Source organism: Elgaria multicarinata, chromosome 3, assembly GCF_023053635.1.
Source record: "Elgaria multicarinata webbii isolate HBS135686 ecotype San Diego chromosome 3, rElgMul1.1.pri, whole genome shotgun sequence".
Taxonomy (NCBI): domain Eukaryota; kingdom Metazoa; phylum Chordata; class Lepidosauria; order Squamata; family Anguidae; genus Elgaria; species Elgaria multicarinata.
Window position 1 is genome coordinate 99,049,097 of NC_086173.1, and position 14,695 is coordinate 99,063,791.

At 44.9% G+C, this 14,695-nt stretch overlaps 1 protein-coding gene across 1 annotated transcript in view; it reads right to left on the bottom strand.

Moving 5' to 3' along the window:
* Positions 1 to 613: 613 nt before the first annotated feature.
* MST1R (macrophage stimulating 1 receptor) overlaps positions 614 to 14,695 on the bottom strand; it is a 60,572-nt gene continuing 46,490 nt past the window's right edge. Inside the window, exons 16-21 of the mRNA XM_063121068.1 lie at positions 9,805 to 9,885; positions 7,894 to 8,075; positions 4,863 to 4,972; positions 3,461 to 3,626; positions 1,743 to 1,879; positions 614 to 1,271 (exon numbers count right to left, since the gene is read on the bottom strand). Coding sequence (XP_062977138.1) covers positions 1,028 to 1,271; positions 1,743 to 1,879; positions 3,461 to 3,626; positions 4,863 to 4,972; positions 7,894 to 8,075; positions 9,805 to 9,885 — 920 coding nt within the window. The 3' untranslated portion in view covers positions 614 to 1,027. The remainder of the gene's footprint in view (positions 1,272 to 1,742; positions 1,880 to 3,460; positions 3,627 to 4,862; positions 4,973 to 7,893; positions 8,076 to 9,804; positions 9,886 to 14,695) is intronic.

The following is a 14,695-nucleotide window of genomic DNA, read 5'->3' on the forward strand; positions in this document are numbered from 1 at the left end:
TGGGGCACTGCTTTGAATTCCTCTCTTACCGCTTCTGAAAAATGCATCACTTAGTTTTGCACCCCAGCCAAGGATCTCAGTCGTTTTTCAGAAGCAAGGCAAAACGTGTCAAGCCACATGGAACGGAAAAGAACATGAGTCTGCATGCTCCTGTTTGGCTGTAAGGATCCAGGTTACATGGAGCTGGCCCTGTTCAGGCCTTGGGAATGAATGAGGCTACTTTGGTCCTGGCAGACCCTGATGTTATTTCCAGTACTTTTTGACGCCACCTCTGAATTATTTTAATAACCTCCGCTAGTGGTTCAAGTAAGGTTCTTAAATGTAAGTTTGCATAGCTGAGCCTGCATCCCCATAAACTTTGGCAGTTGATGATCCAAACAGACATTACTTTCTTTTCATTTTTACTCTAGAGTAGGCATCCAGATTAGACCATAATGCCCGTGGTGGAAGTGGGAGGGTTAAAGACCCCCTACCCCTAAGCCCGAGTCCAGATCTTAGCCCTTACAACTTCTGACCAAAGAAATATAGTACATAGGGATCATATGTAAGAGAATATGCAGAAAAGGAGCCACTGCACAAAACAATTCTTGGTGTAAACAGCACATAACAGTCAATTTATTCCTTTATATTCAAATTCAACCACAGGCTGAGACATTAAATTACTTTATAGCCTGTAATAAAATACAGGTCAGCACATATGCTCCCAAGTATTCGGAATGTCTCTTTTCTAGAGCTTAAGGGGTCCAGCCCCACCTCTTATGGGAGGGATGAGCTTATCTCTGCCTTTTTCCGAGATTCTCTAGCCCCACCCAAAGTGGAATGGAGAATGGGGGATTCATGTCACAGACAGTCTCTGACCATATTGGTTTTGAATCCACAGGGTGGGTAACATCTAAAGGGAAGCTCCAAGCCCTGAACAGAGCAGGGGTCAGGAAACGTCCTCAGTCTGAAGTGTGTTGACACAGGAAGACATGCAGCAGACACTTGCATAGTGTTATGCTCGAAGATGAGCTTCCTGAGAAGAGCGTCACTCCACTGAGTGAAAACCCATAACCTCTGCCTCACTCAGCCCACTGGAGTCCAGTTCATCTACGCCATTGTTTGAAGGGGGGAAGGGCTGGTCTTGATTAAGGTTAACGTAGGTGACATTGAGGTTGATATAATGCTCCCCCTTTAAGCAGGCTACTATATGCTCCACCTCCTGGATCAGGGAAGAGAAAGTTGGTCGCTCCTCCGGATTTGGGGTCCAGCAGTTCAGCATTACAACGTACCTGGCCAGAATTTAAAAAACAGACACATATTAGAACAGGGAGAATACCAAGCCAAGCACTTTAGTTTCAGATCCAAAGGGCACTGTGGTATTGTGACCGTAACCATGCATTCACCATTGTCCTGTTCCATGGCAGATCCCATCATCCTGCAAAGGCAACACTTCAAAGGAGGGGACATGCAGCCAGGTAAGATGTGGTTACCCCAGCACCAGGTCAGAATAACGGGCAGGATGTTATAGCTAGGTGAGTCCCTCTGAGAGCTCCATCTCTTCAAGTGCTGCATCTGGTTGGGGAGTGCTTCCTAGGGCCTCTCTGCTCAATGGAAGAGTCTGAGGTGCAGTCCTCAGAGTTAGAGGGAAGTGGCGCTTCAAGGGGATTGAGGGAGCAGGGTGTGGGACCAAGGCAGAGGGCCCCACTTAAGAAGGTCTGCGAACTGGTTGTGGCCCTGTCAAAAAGTTAATATATACTTACAAAGAATCAGGGCAGTACTCAGGCTGGGGTAACCTTCTTCCTTGCAAGAGGTAGCACGTCATATCATATGGATCCACTTCAGGATATGGTGAAGCCCCTCGTGTTATCAGCTCCCACAAGAGGACCCCAAAGGACCACTATGCAGAGGAGCACAATGCACAGATGAAGAACACATTCAGCAGAATGAAGAGATAGCGATTTAAATATGGGATCCACAGATAGTTTGCAAACAGTCAGGAGGGCAGACGAATTAACATCAGAGCCTGCTCTGGGAGCCTTTTTTTTAAAAGCTGGAGGGAAGGGCAAAATGCTATAAACAAACCAACAGGGCACCCAGGAGAAGCTGTTTCTCCAGCATCCTCCACCACTCCCCATTCAACAAGCATCAAATATTTTTGTGATATTAAGATGCAGGCTTTTACACATGAGGATATAAAAGGAAATTAAAAAGGATATAAAAATATTTATCAGAGGGGTCTGCCCTGGCTTGCTTGGTCAGCCAAGAGACCTATTTTCTGATATAAGTTTACAATACAAGTAAGCTAGGGCTAGGCTTTTGCATTTTGTCACTCTAAATGGAAAATCACACACACACACACACACACACGACGATTCCCAGATGCACAGTGCTTCCTCACTCATCCTACCTTGCTCTGAGGCTCAAACCTTGATTGGGATGCCTCCATCAGCACCCCTACAATGAATAGCTCTACCATTCCTCTCAGTTAATCTTGAACCCTGGGTGTGAAAGTGTTGACATTACATCTGGATCTTGCACTGGGCCCATCCCTGAACTTCCCCTACCGCTCATATCCTTTGGCTCATATCCCTAGCATCAGGCTTTCTTTTTCCTTCTCTCCTGCTGTTTCAGAGGTACAGAAGCACACGCTGCAAGGTAGTAACAGAAAGAGAAGGAACCTGGCGCAATGCTGAGTGCAGCAAATTCATACTGAGCAGGCTTTCTCCTTGCATCACTGCTGGCAAGTGAGAGAACACCAGGAAGTTACCATTGCTTTAACCATCACACCAACTTGGTAACAAGAGAGGAAGAGGCAAATTCTTACCACTGGGCACCCACAGGCAGCTAGCTTTATGGAGCAGCACTTTTGAGGCCTATGTTTTCCTGTGATGGTAAGCAGCAGACTGGTCCAGGGGCATGGCATGGGCCAGGTTCACATGTAATCCTAAACTCTGGTTTAGCGTTACATACATGAGCCTCTGGGCTTTTGTGTGCCTCCTCCCATTTCCTCCTCTGCAATGATCATGAGTAGGAGATTGGAAACATTCTCTTTCATTTTCAACAATTATTCATTATGACTGAACCTGGACAGATTATGGTTAATGTTAGCTATGGTTTATGGAAACAAGCCAACTTTGAACCATAGTTAATTATTTTGGCTGGTTTCCCTAAACCATAGTTAACACTAACCACAGCTCTGTTTGGATGAAATGAGTAAATGCAGTCTGTTGGAAATGGAAGCAAAAGCTTCACATCTCTTCCTTGTGTCTAGGCTGAGGGGGCAGGGGAGTGTCCAAGCCTGGGGCTTGTCCAAGCTTGCTTCTGTAATGATTTAGCAGCTGCTGTCATAATGGGCCCTTTCCCCAAACTCCTTGCTTCAGAGATTACGCAACCACGACACGTCACACTGAGGACAAACTACAAGCACCCTGGGAGCTCCTACGCCCAAAGACTATACATTGTCTTTGCCTCCACTTACTACATCAGACTTGGTGGTAAATTTTTGGGTCTGCAGGCTCTCGAGAGCCATCCATTTCACAGGGAGCTTTGCTCTGCGGTGTCGCCGGATGCTGTAATACTCCTTGTCAAAGACATCTCTGGCTAGACCGAAGTCAGCCACCTTCACTGTGAAGGTCTCATCTAGCCTGGGAAATACAGAGAGGAAAGGGGTGAGTGGGTCAGGAGGAATGTGGCAGCCAGGTAAACAGCACTCATTTGAACACAGAGGCACCATTAAGCATTTTTGCCGTTTCTACCCAATCCTGAAAATGAGTGCTTGCATCCTTTCAAGTACTTAGCAGCTTTCCAATGAGATTTTGCTGGGGCAAGATAGAGCAGCTTTGCCCCACATGTAATAGGCAACTACTGCAGAAATTGCCTCTGGATTCGTCTATGGCTCAAAGAACAACGAAGAGCTAAAAGGATAGGGTCTTCCCGGTGGCTGCTCCAGTGCTCTGGATCTCTCTTCCCAGAGAAGCTAGACTGGCTCCCTCCTTGAAGTGCTTTAGGAGGCAGGCAAAGACTGCTTTGTTCCGGCAGGCCTTTGGCGAATAATCGGGACCTCTGTCTGTGCCAAGGACTTTTAAAACTGTCATTTTAAATGTTTTAATATTGGAATATATTTAATATATATTTAATGTTGTATATTTCTACTTATAGGTTTTAAATGTATATGTTTTAAATTTTGTAATGCCATCTTGAGGCCCAGCATTAGACAAAAGGTAGGAGGAGGATAAGGATAATAATAATAATAATAATAATAATAATAATAATAATAATAATAAGAAGAAGAAGAAGAAGAAGAAGAAGTTGTAGCATAGTGGCAAAGCCTTATGAACAGATGAAGAACCATGGTGGATCAGGCCAAGGGTCCATCTCATCCAGCATTCTGTTTTGCACAGTGGCCCCACAGCTGCCTGGGGGAAACCCACAAGTAGGACACGAGTGCAATAGAACCATCCTGCTCAGGTTCCCCAACAACTGGTGTGCAGAGGCATATTGTCTCTGATATCACACATAGCCATCAGGACTAGCAACCATTCATAAGACCTATCCTCCATGTGGGATGTTTAACCTGCTAATACTGGTGCTAGCAGTAGATAGCAGCCCAGCAGACCTACATCAATATTCATTGACACAATGTTAAGTGCATGGGGGTGGGGGAGCCATATGTAGGGAACACCAACTGATACCAAGGAGGGAATGTTCCAGTTGAAACATTGCGAATAAATTCGCTAAAGGGATAAACCAAACAGACTGCTCCGGGAAGCCCAAAGCCCAGCCATATGTATATAAATCCATGCCTGTCCTTCAACAACCAATTCCTCTCCATAATACAGGGTTCTGTGTGTGTAACCCCCCACCTCCATTTTAGTACTTACATACAGTTTCTAGCAGCAAGGTCTCTGTGTACAAACTTCTTCTGGGCCAAATATTCCATCCCTCGAGCCACTTGAAGCCCAAAGCCTATTAAATCCTTCACAGTAGGGTTCTGGGGATTAAAAAACACACCACATACCACTGCTTGACACTGAGGAAACTTAAAATGAGTTTTCCATCTGGCTCAGGAGTTTATGCCCCTCTGGAGATCTGAGCTGCTTCCTTGTAGTTCCCACAAGTCAGCATGGCTTGAAGTTAATTTCAGGGCTGTTTCACACATGACAAATTGCATTACTTTTGCATAGGAAACTGAGAGCATATTGCATTTATATAGTCATATGTGGCGAGCACCCGTGTCTATACTTATAACCAGGTTGCAGGAACTTTCGGCAAATTTAATCTTTCCTGTTTGTGTGGCAAAACAGACGCTCACCACTTGACAAGGCACGTGTAGGGATGTGCATAACGCTGTACACGGAATTGATATCAATGCAGGGATTGGGTCTTGTGTGAAACTTTCCTTATACTTTGCCACCATATCTTACATGCGTATGCCTGTGTGGCCCCCTAGTGGGCAAAGGCTCTCACTGCCTCTCCATACGCTCCCGCAGAAGTGCGCTCCAGCCAAAATTGTTGGCGGTTGTCCCACACAAGCTTTGTTACAGCAGCAATCGCGTGATACTGTATCTGCACATAAAAGACGCAGGGGAAATGGGAGTGCCCTGCTGTGGTTCACTATTTCTTTTCTTTTTTTAAAAGCCATGCGCTCCTCTCCAGTGAAGATGGGGAAAGTGTGCGTACCTTCCAAAACCACAAACACGCCCTAAATTGTAAAACCTTCAAAGTATGACATGCTGATTTAAAACAGTTAATGAAATGGGACTGGGAAGAGGGGAGAATTACACCAAAAGCTGCATCCAAAATGTGCACGCAGCAACTGTAAGCACTGTGCTTACAATGGCAATGGATGAGCTGCCTGGGGGGGGGGGGGGGAGTATAACTTTTTCTAAGGTACAATTGCGATAAAAATGTGCTGTCCTTGAAACAGCAGGTAACTTGAAGGAAGGCAAGAGGAGTGACGGTGTGCAATTCTTCAAAAAAGAAAAGAAAAAAGCTTTTGTGAGAAAAGCTTTCTTCTCCATCGCAATCAGTTGGAAAGGACTGAAGGCCTTGGCTTCGCTCCCTATAAAGTTTCCAGACTCTGTGTATAAACATTAGTTACACGATGACCTTGCTGTAGGGCTTGCTCCCAAACTCTGAGAGACACAGCAAGTGCTGTCAAATGTCATTGCTCAGCCTACTGGCTCAGACAAGACGGCAGAGGTCAGATGAGGTGGTTTAGATCTTCCCATCTTAAAAACAAACATGAGAGCATACTACACCCACCCACCCCCAAATGGTGCTTTGTAGATTACACTGCATTAAGCATTTCCTCTACATAAAGAAAACACTTCCAAATTGAAAACTGCAAGAAATCTGCAAGAATATAATCACATACATGGGCACATACAGTGAAAAAAACCCACTTATTTAGTTGTCACATACAGATGTTGCCCTCCAGATGTTGTCAGACTGCATCCCCTATCAGTCCTCGCCAGTGCAGCCAATGATGAGGGCTGATGGGAGTTGCAGCCCAGCAACATCTGAAGGGCCATAAGGTGCCCACCCTGATCTACATGGACGTCCCATGCACCCACAGTGCAGCATCACAAGGCACTGATGGCCTCTTCCTCTAGGCAAAGCAGCTTTGAGAGAGGGTGATTTGGAATGGAGAACCCCCACTTTCCTCCTGTAATTCCCCGCCACCCCTGATTACTTTCCCCACACAGTAGGCAGGACACAACCTCATGGGGAGAGCTGGGCAGAATAACAGGGGAAGCTGATGTTTGGGTTTTGCACATATGTGTGCAAGACATAGTTCTTTGCTTTTAGAGAACACCTAAGCATCGGTGTAAGTCAGCCGTCAGAAGAAGCCCTGTGGGGTGAAAATAAAGTTTTGCTGGGGGACACGGGAACACCAAACAGTTGGAATAGCCGAAATACGTTTGAGCACCGAGGGACATTTGTAGCGTTTTGTGTGAGTGAAGGTAAAAGACTTTCGACTGAGAGTTGCTGGGACAAGACAGCACAGAATCCCTTTCTACAGAGCCGCATCTAGATTTTCCTGCATTAATCACCGTCCCATTTACTTGATCATTGCAAACAGCAATGCTGAAGATGATCTTGGCTACAAGAGGGGAACTGGCCTACAGTGAGGACCCCGTAACTCTGATTCTGTGTTTCCAAAGTGAAAGAGGGACTGGTGGTGTTACTGCAGTTCTCAGCAGAAAGCAGCTAGTTCCGCATTGACAAGGATGGGAGGGAGACAAGACCGGGCTGAGCATCTCTAGCAGCAGAAGCATCAGTCACCAGCTCACGTTCCTACTGCTCAAGAAGAGTCAAGAGTCAGCAAAAAAAACCCACACAACCACCCACAAAAAACCAATGAACACAAACCAACCTCTGCTGCTGGGACTTTGTCGCTCCCGCACCCTGTTGCAGCAGCAGAAGCTACTGCAAATAAGATGGTTTGCACACATGAAATGCTTTCGCAGAAGCCTGAGAAGAATGCTTTAGGTAATGAACTCTGCTGTGCTGCAGGATGGATGTCAGTGCTTTCTGTCCACCAGAAAGCAGCTCCATTGCTCATGGCTCACCCCAGGGTAGAAGGCTTTTATAGTCAGGGGAAATTGCAAGGCCTATAGTGATTAATCAGAAAGACTACTGCGGGGGTGTATGCGTGCGTGCGTGCGCACGTGTGTAAGGGGGAGTCACAAGGCCAAAGCAAAAGCAAATATGGTTGAAAGGGAGGGGGACATCTTTGTAGCCCAACCTTTTTTTAAAAAAAGCATTCTGCTTCACACACTCAAAACGGTGGATCACCCTAACCCAAAGGTAGATTCAGACCAGGTTAGTCAACATGCTGGCGTAGAGCAAGCAGCCCCAAAGCTGGCTTTCCGGCCTAAGCCGAATGTGGAAAGAACAGTAACACACCCTCTCTTCGGAACGGATGAAGTTGCGCAGATCTCCGTGCTTCATGTACGGTAGCACCACCAGGGGGAGCCCCTCCCTGGGGAGGGTAATCCCAATGAGAGAGAGGACGTGGTGGTGATGGAAGCTTTTCATCAGAATCCCCTCTTTCAAGAACTCTTCCACCTCCTCCAGGTCAGTGATCCCTAAAAAAAAAAGTCCGTATAAAGGCATTGAAGCAATATGCTTGTTTGCTACCCCATAAGTCTAAAGGAATCATGAAACTATTGGGAAATGGGTTACTGGCATGAAGGGGGGTCCAATACACAGGCAACGCTACCCAGTCTTGGTAGCAGAAGTTGGTACCTGCTGGAGGCAGTGCCAGCAAGCTATTTATTTGTTTGTTTGTTTGTCTGTTTATTGCATTTCTAGACCGCCCAATAGCCGGAGCTCTCTGGGCGGTTCACAAAAATCAAAACCATTCAAAGTATAAAACAACAGTATAAAACCATAATATAAAATACAATCTAAAAGCTCAACCAGATAAGAGCCAGCCCTAGCCCTTCACTCAATGCTGCAGGGCAGCCTTCCCCAACCTGGTGCCCCCCAACTGGTGCCTCACACTAGCTGAGTTTGATGAGATTTGATCCCAAGCAGCTGGAGGGCATCAGATTGGGGGAGGCTGCTGTGGAGAATAAGAGAGGAAGGGATAGTAATAAGAAAACTGTACAGAGCTGCATCAAGTTGGCACTTTGTTTTCCAAGCCCCGAGGGATGCTCTGTTTATCCAGAGAAGCCTTGCCAGCCAACGCAATGCATGTTACTCAAAGACTGACAAAGCCCTGAGGATGATTGACTCCCCTGGAAGCCTGGTATTGACCTATGTCTTATTTAAGATGATTAGGAAGCAGCACAGAGGTTGACTAGAAGAGCATCCCTACCTCTCTTGCCCTCCCCAGCCCCCAGCCCCGGCTAGGGTTGTTCCCTGCAGCGAATTTCCCCAGGGAAGCTTTAACAGCATCTCTTAGCAGCACTCAGTGGCAGACTAAGGTTGAGTGTTGTGAATTCTTCCTCCACCCCCAACCGTGCTTCACAATTCTATTCACCTACTTTGAGTGGAGTGGCATTGCAGAGGGACACCAAGGCTTTGCAGTAGAAAATGGCACTTAAGCTCATGGTGTCTCCTTGTACCATGTCACTGGCTGAGCAGGAGAATGCAAAGTAGGGCAGTTTTCCCTGTCCTCCAGGTTAAGGCCATCCCCCCTCCACCTCCCAAAGTTAAATAAGGGCTTTAATCAATGGGAAAAAATGCCACGTATGCTGTATCTGCACTAGCTCTGGTCCAGCTGCAGTAGCATGATATCCCTTTGCTCAGTAGGGTGACCATATGAAAAGGAGGACAGGGCTCCTGTATCTTTAACAGTAAAGTGCAAAAGGGAATTTCAGCAGGTGTCAATTGAAGAGGGTGAAATTCCCTCTTCATCAGAGCAGTTAAAGCTACACTAGCTATAGTAGAGTGGCCAGATACAAAAGAGGGCAGGGCTTCTGTAGCTTTAACTGTTGTGATGAAGAGGGAATTTCACCCTCTTCAATTGACACCTGCTGAAATTCCCTTTTCTATATTACTGTTAAAGATACAGGAGCCCTGTCCTCCTTTTCATATGGTCACCCTATCAGAGGGGTGGGTGGGTGGAACAGTCAACTCATTAGGTTGTTTTTTTTAAAACAACAACAGCAGAAGCAGCAGCAGCAACATTCATGGATGCTGTGCACTCTGAGCTGGAAGAAGGGTGTGCCGCATGTCCTTCAGATTTTTTAACAGCTGCACCGGCGCATTATTTCATTGCAACTGGGGAGGCATGTTAGAGAACGGGCCCATGATCCAGGCCAGTAAGTGCAGTCACCATCACTATGAGAGGACGGAGGGATTACTCACGGTTCAGGGATTTAACAGCACAGCGTATCTCTCTCTGGGATGAATCAATGTAGGTTCCATGATAAACACTCCCAAAATGCCCTGGATAGGAAAAGGAACAACAAGCTCTAGTACATATACATCAGCCCGGAAATCAGCACAACCAACACTATCCACTCCCTTGAAGTTCTGCATCAGTTTGCAGCTAGAAGGCTGAAAGCTCTGAATGCAGCGTAACATTAGAGAGCAACACAGGCCCATTTCTGTGCTGGAAGGACATTTTAAAAAGGAATAAAACCTGTCACGTTTACAAGGCTAACACTTCAGTACTTCCAATGCTAGCTGCTCCAACAGAGTTTCACTTCACTTGTTCTTATTTCCACTTCGAGTGGGAGCAAGATGGTAGAACCATGATCAAGCTACAGGATCATCAGCCTCATGTGATGTGTTTGTTTATGGACTGTACCACTTCAGAGGATGCAGTGCAGGTCCTTCACCTTTATGGAAATTAAAAAAGTTTCCATGCTGTTGCACAGTTCTGTCACAGCCTTTGCTTGTGGGTGTTGAGGTGGAATTAAGCTGGAATTATTTATTATTTATTTATAGTATTTATATACTGCTCGATATCTAAAATAGATTCTAGAGTGGTGAACACAAGAAATAAAACAGTAAAAAGATGCAAATATTAAAACAGCATATTAAAAACAGAATACCAATAAAAACCATGGCTGGTCTGAAAAAGAGCTGCTTTCAGGAGGCACCAGAAACAACACAGTGACCTCCTGGGGCAGGGAATTCCAAAGAAAGGGGGCCACCACTCTAAAGGCTCTTCTCCTGGTGGACTTTAATCAGGCATAGGTCCATGTGGAACACCAGAAGCATGCCCCCTAATGAGCTCAGTGACAAGGCAGGTTGGTAAGGGAGAAGGCACTCTCTCAGTTATCCTGGTCTCAAGTTTAGGGTTTTGTACACAAGGCTCAAAACCTTAAACCTGGTGCGGTAGCAATTAGGTAGCCAGTAGAGGCAGCATTTGGTAATCAATGCAAACATGTCGCTAGACTAGAGAAGGATTTAGATGAATTATCCCACTATAAATGATCGTGTTAAATAAGAGTATTAGCAGTAAAAAAAAATCAATGTAGTATATTTTAGGTACATAAACTGATATTGCTAACAATACAAAAAAGTTATTTCAGTATTTCAAAAATGGTAAGGAATGGTTATTAGATTTATATGAGAGCCTAAGAAGTCAATTAGAGAAGATATTGATGCTAGGGAAAGTGGAAGGCAAAAGGAAGAGGGGCCGACCAAGGGCAAGATGGATGGATGATATTCTGGAGGTGACAGACTTGACCTTGGGGAAGCTGGGGGTGGCAACGGCCGACAGAAAGTTCTGGCGTGGGCTGGTCCATGAAGTCACGAAGAATCGGAAACGACTGAACGAATAAACAACAACAACAATTACAAAAATCACCAGAAAGTGAAGAAATTTCAATATCAAATATTGTTAAATATTATCAGGCTACCAGACTCGTTCCAATGAGGAATTGGTTTGTGGGAGAGGGATGAAATATCAAAGTGGAAACAATGTGATGTAAATAAAAGCTTTACATATAAGAATATGATAGGATATACTAAATTTTTGTATGAGCTTAAAGTTAAACAGCCTGGGATTATCTGCCGAGATTGCACTATTACATTCTAATTTAAAGTTGGAGGTAATGAGAAACTGTAAAAGATTAGAAGATGTGGCTGTCTCTCAATAGGGTAATGTAATAAGAGGCAATCAAGCCATACCATATAATGGTATAGTTAGGAGTTGGATGGTGAACAGTTTCTGTAGTCTCAATAATACTAAATCAAGAATTTAAATAGACTGTATATTAAGAGCCAGTGGGGATATCAAGAACCAGCGAGAAACCCCTTTTGGATATATTATGATATTTTAGCTATTTGTTAAACTGACCCCCAGCTGCTCTGAGAACAGAGTGATGTGGTAAGAGTCCAGGAAACACCAAAAGGTGACCCAGGGATGCTTTCTCAGACCTTTTGTCCCTTCAACTCCTGCACACTTCTTCCCCAAGTGCCAGACAAACTAAGCGCCCCATATGGCCTGCTAATCAAGCACCATCCCTTCTGGATAGGTATCAGCCTCCTTTCCTGATCAGATGACTATCTTCAGCAATTAGCACACACTCAGGAAGCCACTTTCAAAACCTATCTTTCCATTAGCTAGATACAAATTAGCTAAGCAGAATCTGATGTTTTGACATGAGTGAGATCATAGAATCATAGAATAGCAGCGTTGGAAGGGGCCTACAAGGCCATCGAGTCCAACCCCCTGCTCAATGCAGGAATCCACCCTAAAGCATCCCTGACAGATGCTTGTCCAGCTGCCTCTTGAATGCCTCTAGCGTGGAAGAGCCCACAACCTCCCTAGGTAACTGACAATAGCATTGGCCTTTCTTGCATGCATATTGCACTGTTGGCTCATATTCAGGTTGTGATCTACAACAATTCCAAGATCCTTCTCATTTGTAGTATTGCTGAGCCAAGTGTCCCCCATCTTGTAATGGGGGATACATCCTATATCCCCCCAACTATGGAATGAACGCTCCACTCAAGCCCGCCTGGCGCCAACACCGTCTGGCATCTTTTCGGCACCAGGTTAGGACTCTCCTCTGCTCCCAGGCATTTAATAGCACATGATGGGACACTTACGGCAGCCATCTACCTAAACAGATCTAGTATTCCTCTGAACGGTTTTCAGCTGTCTGAATTGTTTTACATTTTGTATATTTATATTTTATGCTGTATTGTATTATCTTATGAATGGTTGTAAACTGCCCAGAGAGCTTCGGCTATTGGGCAGTATAAACAAAATGAAATAAATAAAGGCTAGATTGATCAAGAGTCCCAAAGGGAGGAGGGTTCTTCCCACGGGGGGGGGGGGGGCAGGCAGAAGGTAAACTGGGATCTGCTGGGTCAGCTTTGGAAATTAACATCGATGCAACACTAGGAGAGAGGTGTTAGCACAGGGGCTGCTCAATTTCTTTCAGCCCGAGGGCCAAATTCTATTTCATAGGTGCATTCCAGGGCCAGGAGGGGCCAAAGGCCAAAATACAAACATATTTCAGCATCATGCTCTCACTGCCACAAAGTCAGCCTCAAAAAAGGCATTTCAACCTTTGAGAATGGGGGGGGGGGAAGGGCTTCAAAAATGCCAGGTACCCTCCAAATGATCGGTGGTCGAGGTATGGCCAACTGGGGGCCCCTGGAAAGCTGAATTGCTACTCCAGGTCTAATGATCTGCACCTCTGCATTAGAAGGCATATGCTTTCATTTCCTTTTTGAAATGTCTCTGCGATGGATGCCCATCTGTGTGTGTGTGTGTGTGCTTTTTACTAAGACCATTGTCACATTTGGTTTACCTGCTCTAGGACTAATATTAAACTGCATCTTAACAGTAATCCCATGTACCTAGATGCTGCTCTGCAGCATGACTGCTCTGCATAAAAGTGGATACTAGGGCACATGGGAAGACCCAGCATCCCAGAGAGAAAAGGGGGGGCTTTTAGACCTGAGCTAACTTCTACAAAGGGTGCACTCTACCTGCCTGCTATCTCTGAGGAGAGAACATCTACAGAGGCTGGAGGCAGCAACCTCCTGCTGCGGCACAGCCCAGAACAGCAGTTTTCAATCCAAAATTGCAAGAATCCCTGTGTAAAAGAGGGTGGCCAAACTCCCTCACATGAATAGCTCATGAAGGCAGTTTAGCAAGATCTGATGTAATTTGTATTATTGATAATTGAAGGAAGCAAAAAAAAAAAAAAAGGAATTCAATATAATAATATAGTTCTTGGAGAGGATGAAGATACAGACAATTATTTTAGTGATAAATGGGAAAGAGTTGTATGACATTATATTCCAAGACATGGCTGGAATCATACTTGGAACAATTTCAGAATCTAAACTGTTCAAATCTATAGGAAACTTCAGTATTAATGTTACATACAGAACACTTTATATAACTCAAGTAATGGTACAATACAAATGGAATGTGTTGCAGATGTCAAGCAGAAGATTCTTATTTTTATTCAAGTTGGTGGTCCTATCCAAATATTATGGGTGTATGTCCTCTATTGAGCACTGTGGGGAGCCCTCCATGTAATCGTTGAGCTTGTGCGCATAAAGAACACACGATAGGGCTCAACAAAACCCTGTCTTTGCTCTTCCGGTTGTGGCATTTGCATGGGCATATGGTGAAACAGCATACTGGAACGTTAAGGCAAATGGAAGGTCTTCCTGCATGTCTGATCTCCATCCAGCCCTCTCTTCCGTTACTCTTCTAGTTACTTGGGAGTCTATATCATGAGTAATTTCAACAGGACTGAGAGGGAAGGTTCAACGAGGATATCCAAGTTACTCACAGGCTTCACATTCCCTGTAGTGCCCTGTGCCCCGCTTCCATGCATGCAAGGGTGCACACAGTGTTGGCAGGAGAGAAGGAACAGAGATATATGGAGCTTTAAGGGGAAACTCTCCCACATACAGAAAAATCATACCATATTTTTTTTAACTTAGTGATAATAACTGCAATTGATTATGTAAAAGAAAGTGTCCAAAGCATCAGATCAAATTTGAGCAAGGCAGCAAGAATGAGAACTGGAAGGGGAGGAAGTTCAGGAATAGGGAATATAGCAAGTAAAGTAAAGATAAGAGATTATGTATTGTATGTGACAAGAGGCAGCAAATTGAAACATTTCCTACGTAGTAGTAGGTAAGTAGTAAGTCTTTTGGTTGAGTTAGAAACTCTTGCCCATTTACTCAAATTACCCAAAGATCTACCAATAGATCTCAGTCTGCTTTCTGCCAACTCTGTTTTACTATAGTCACTGCTAGAACAAATGCT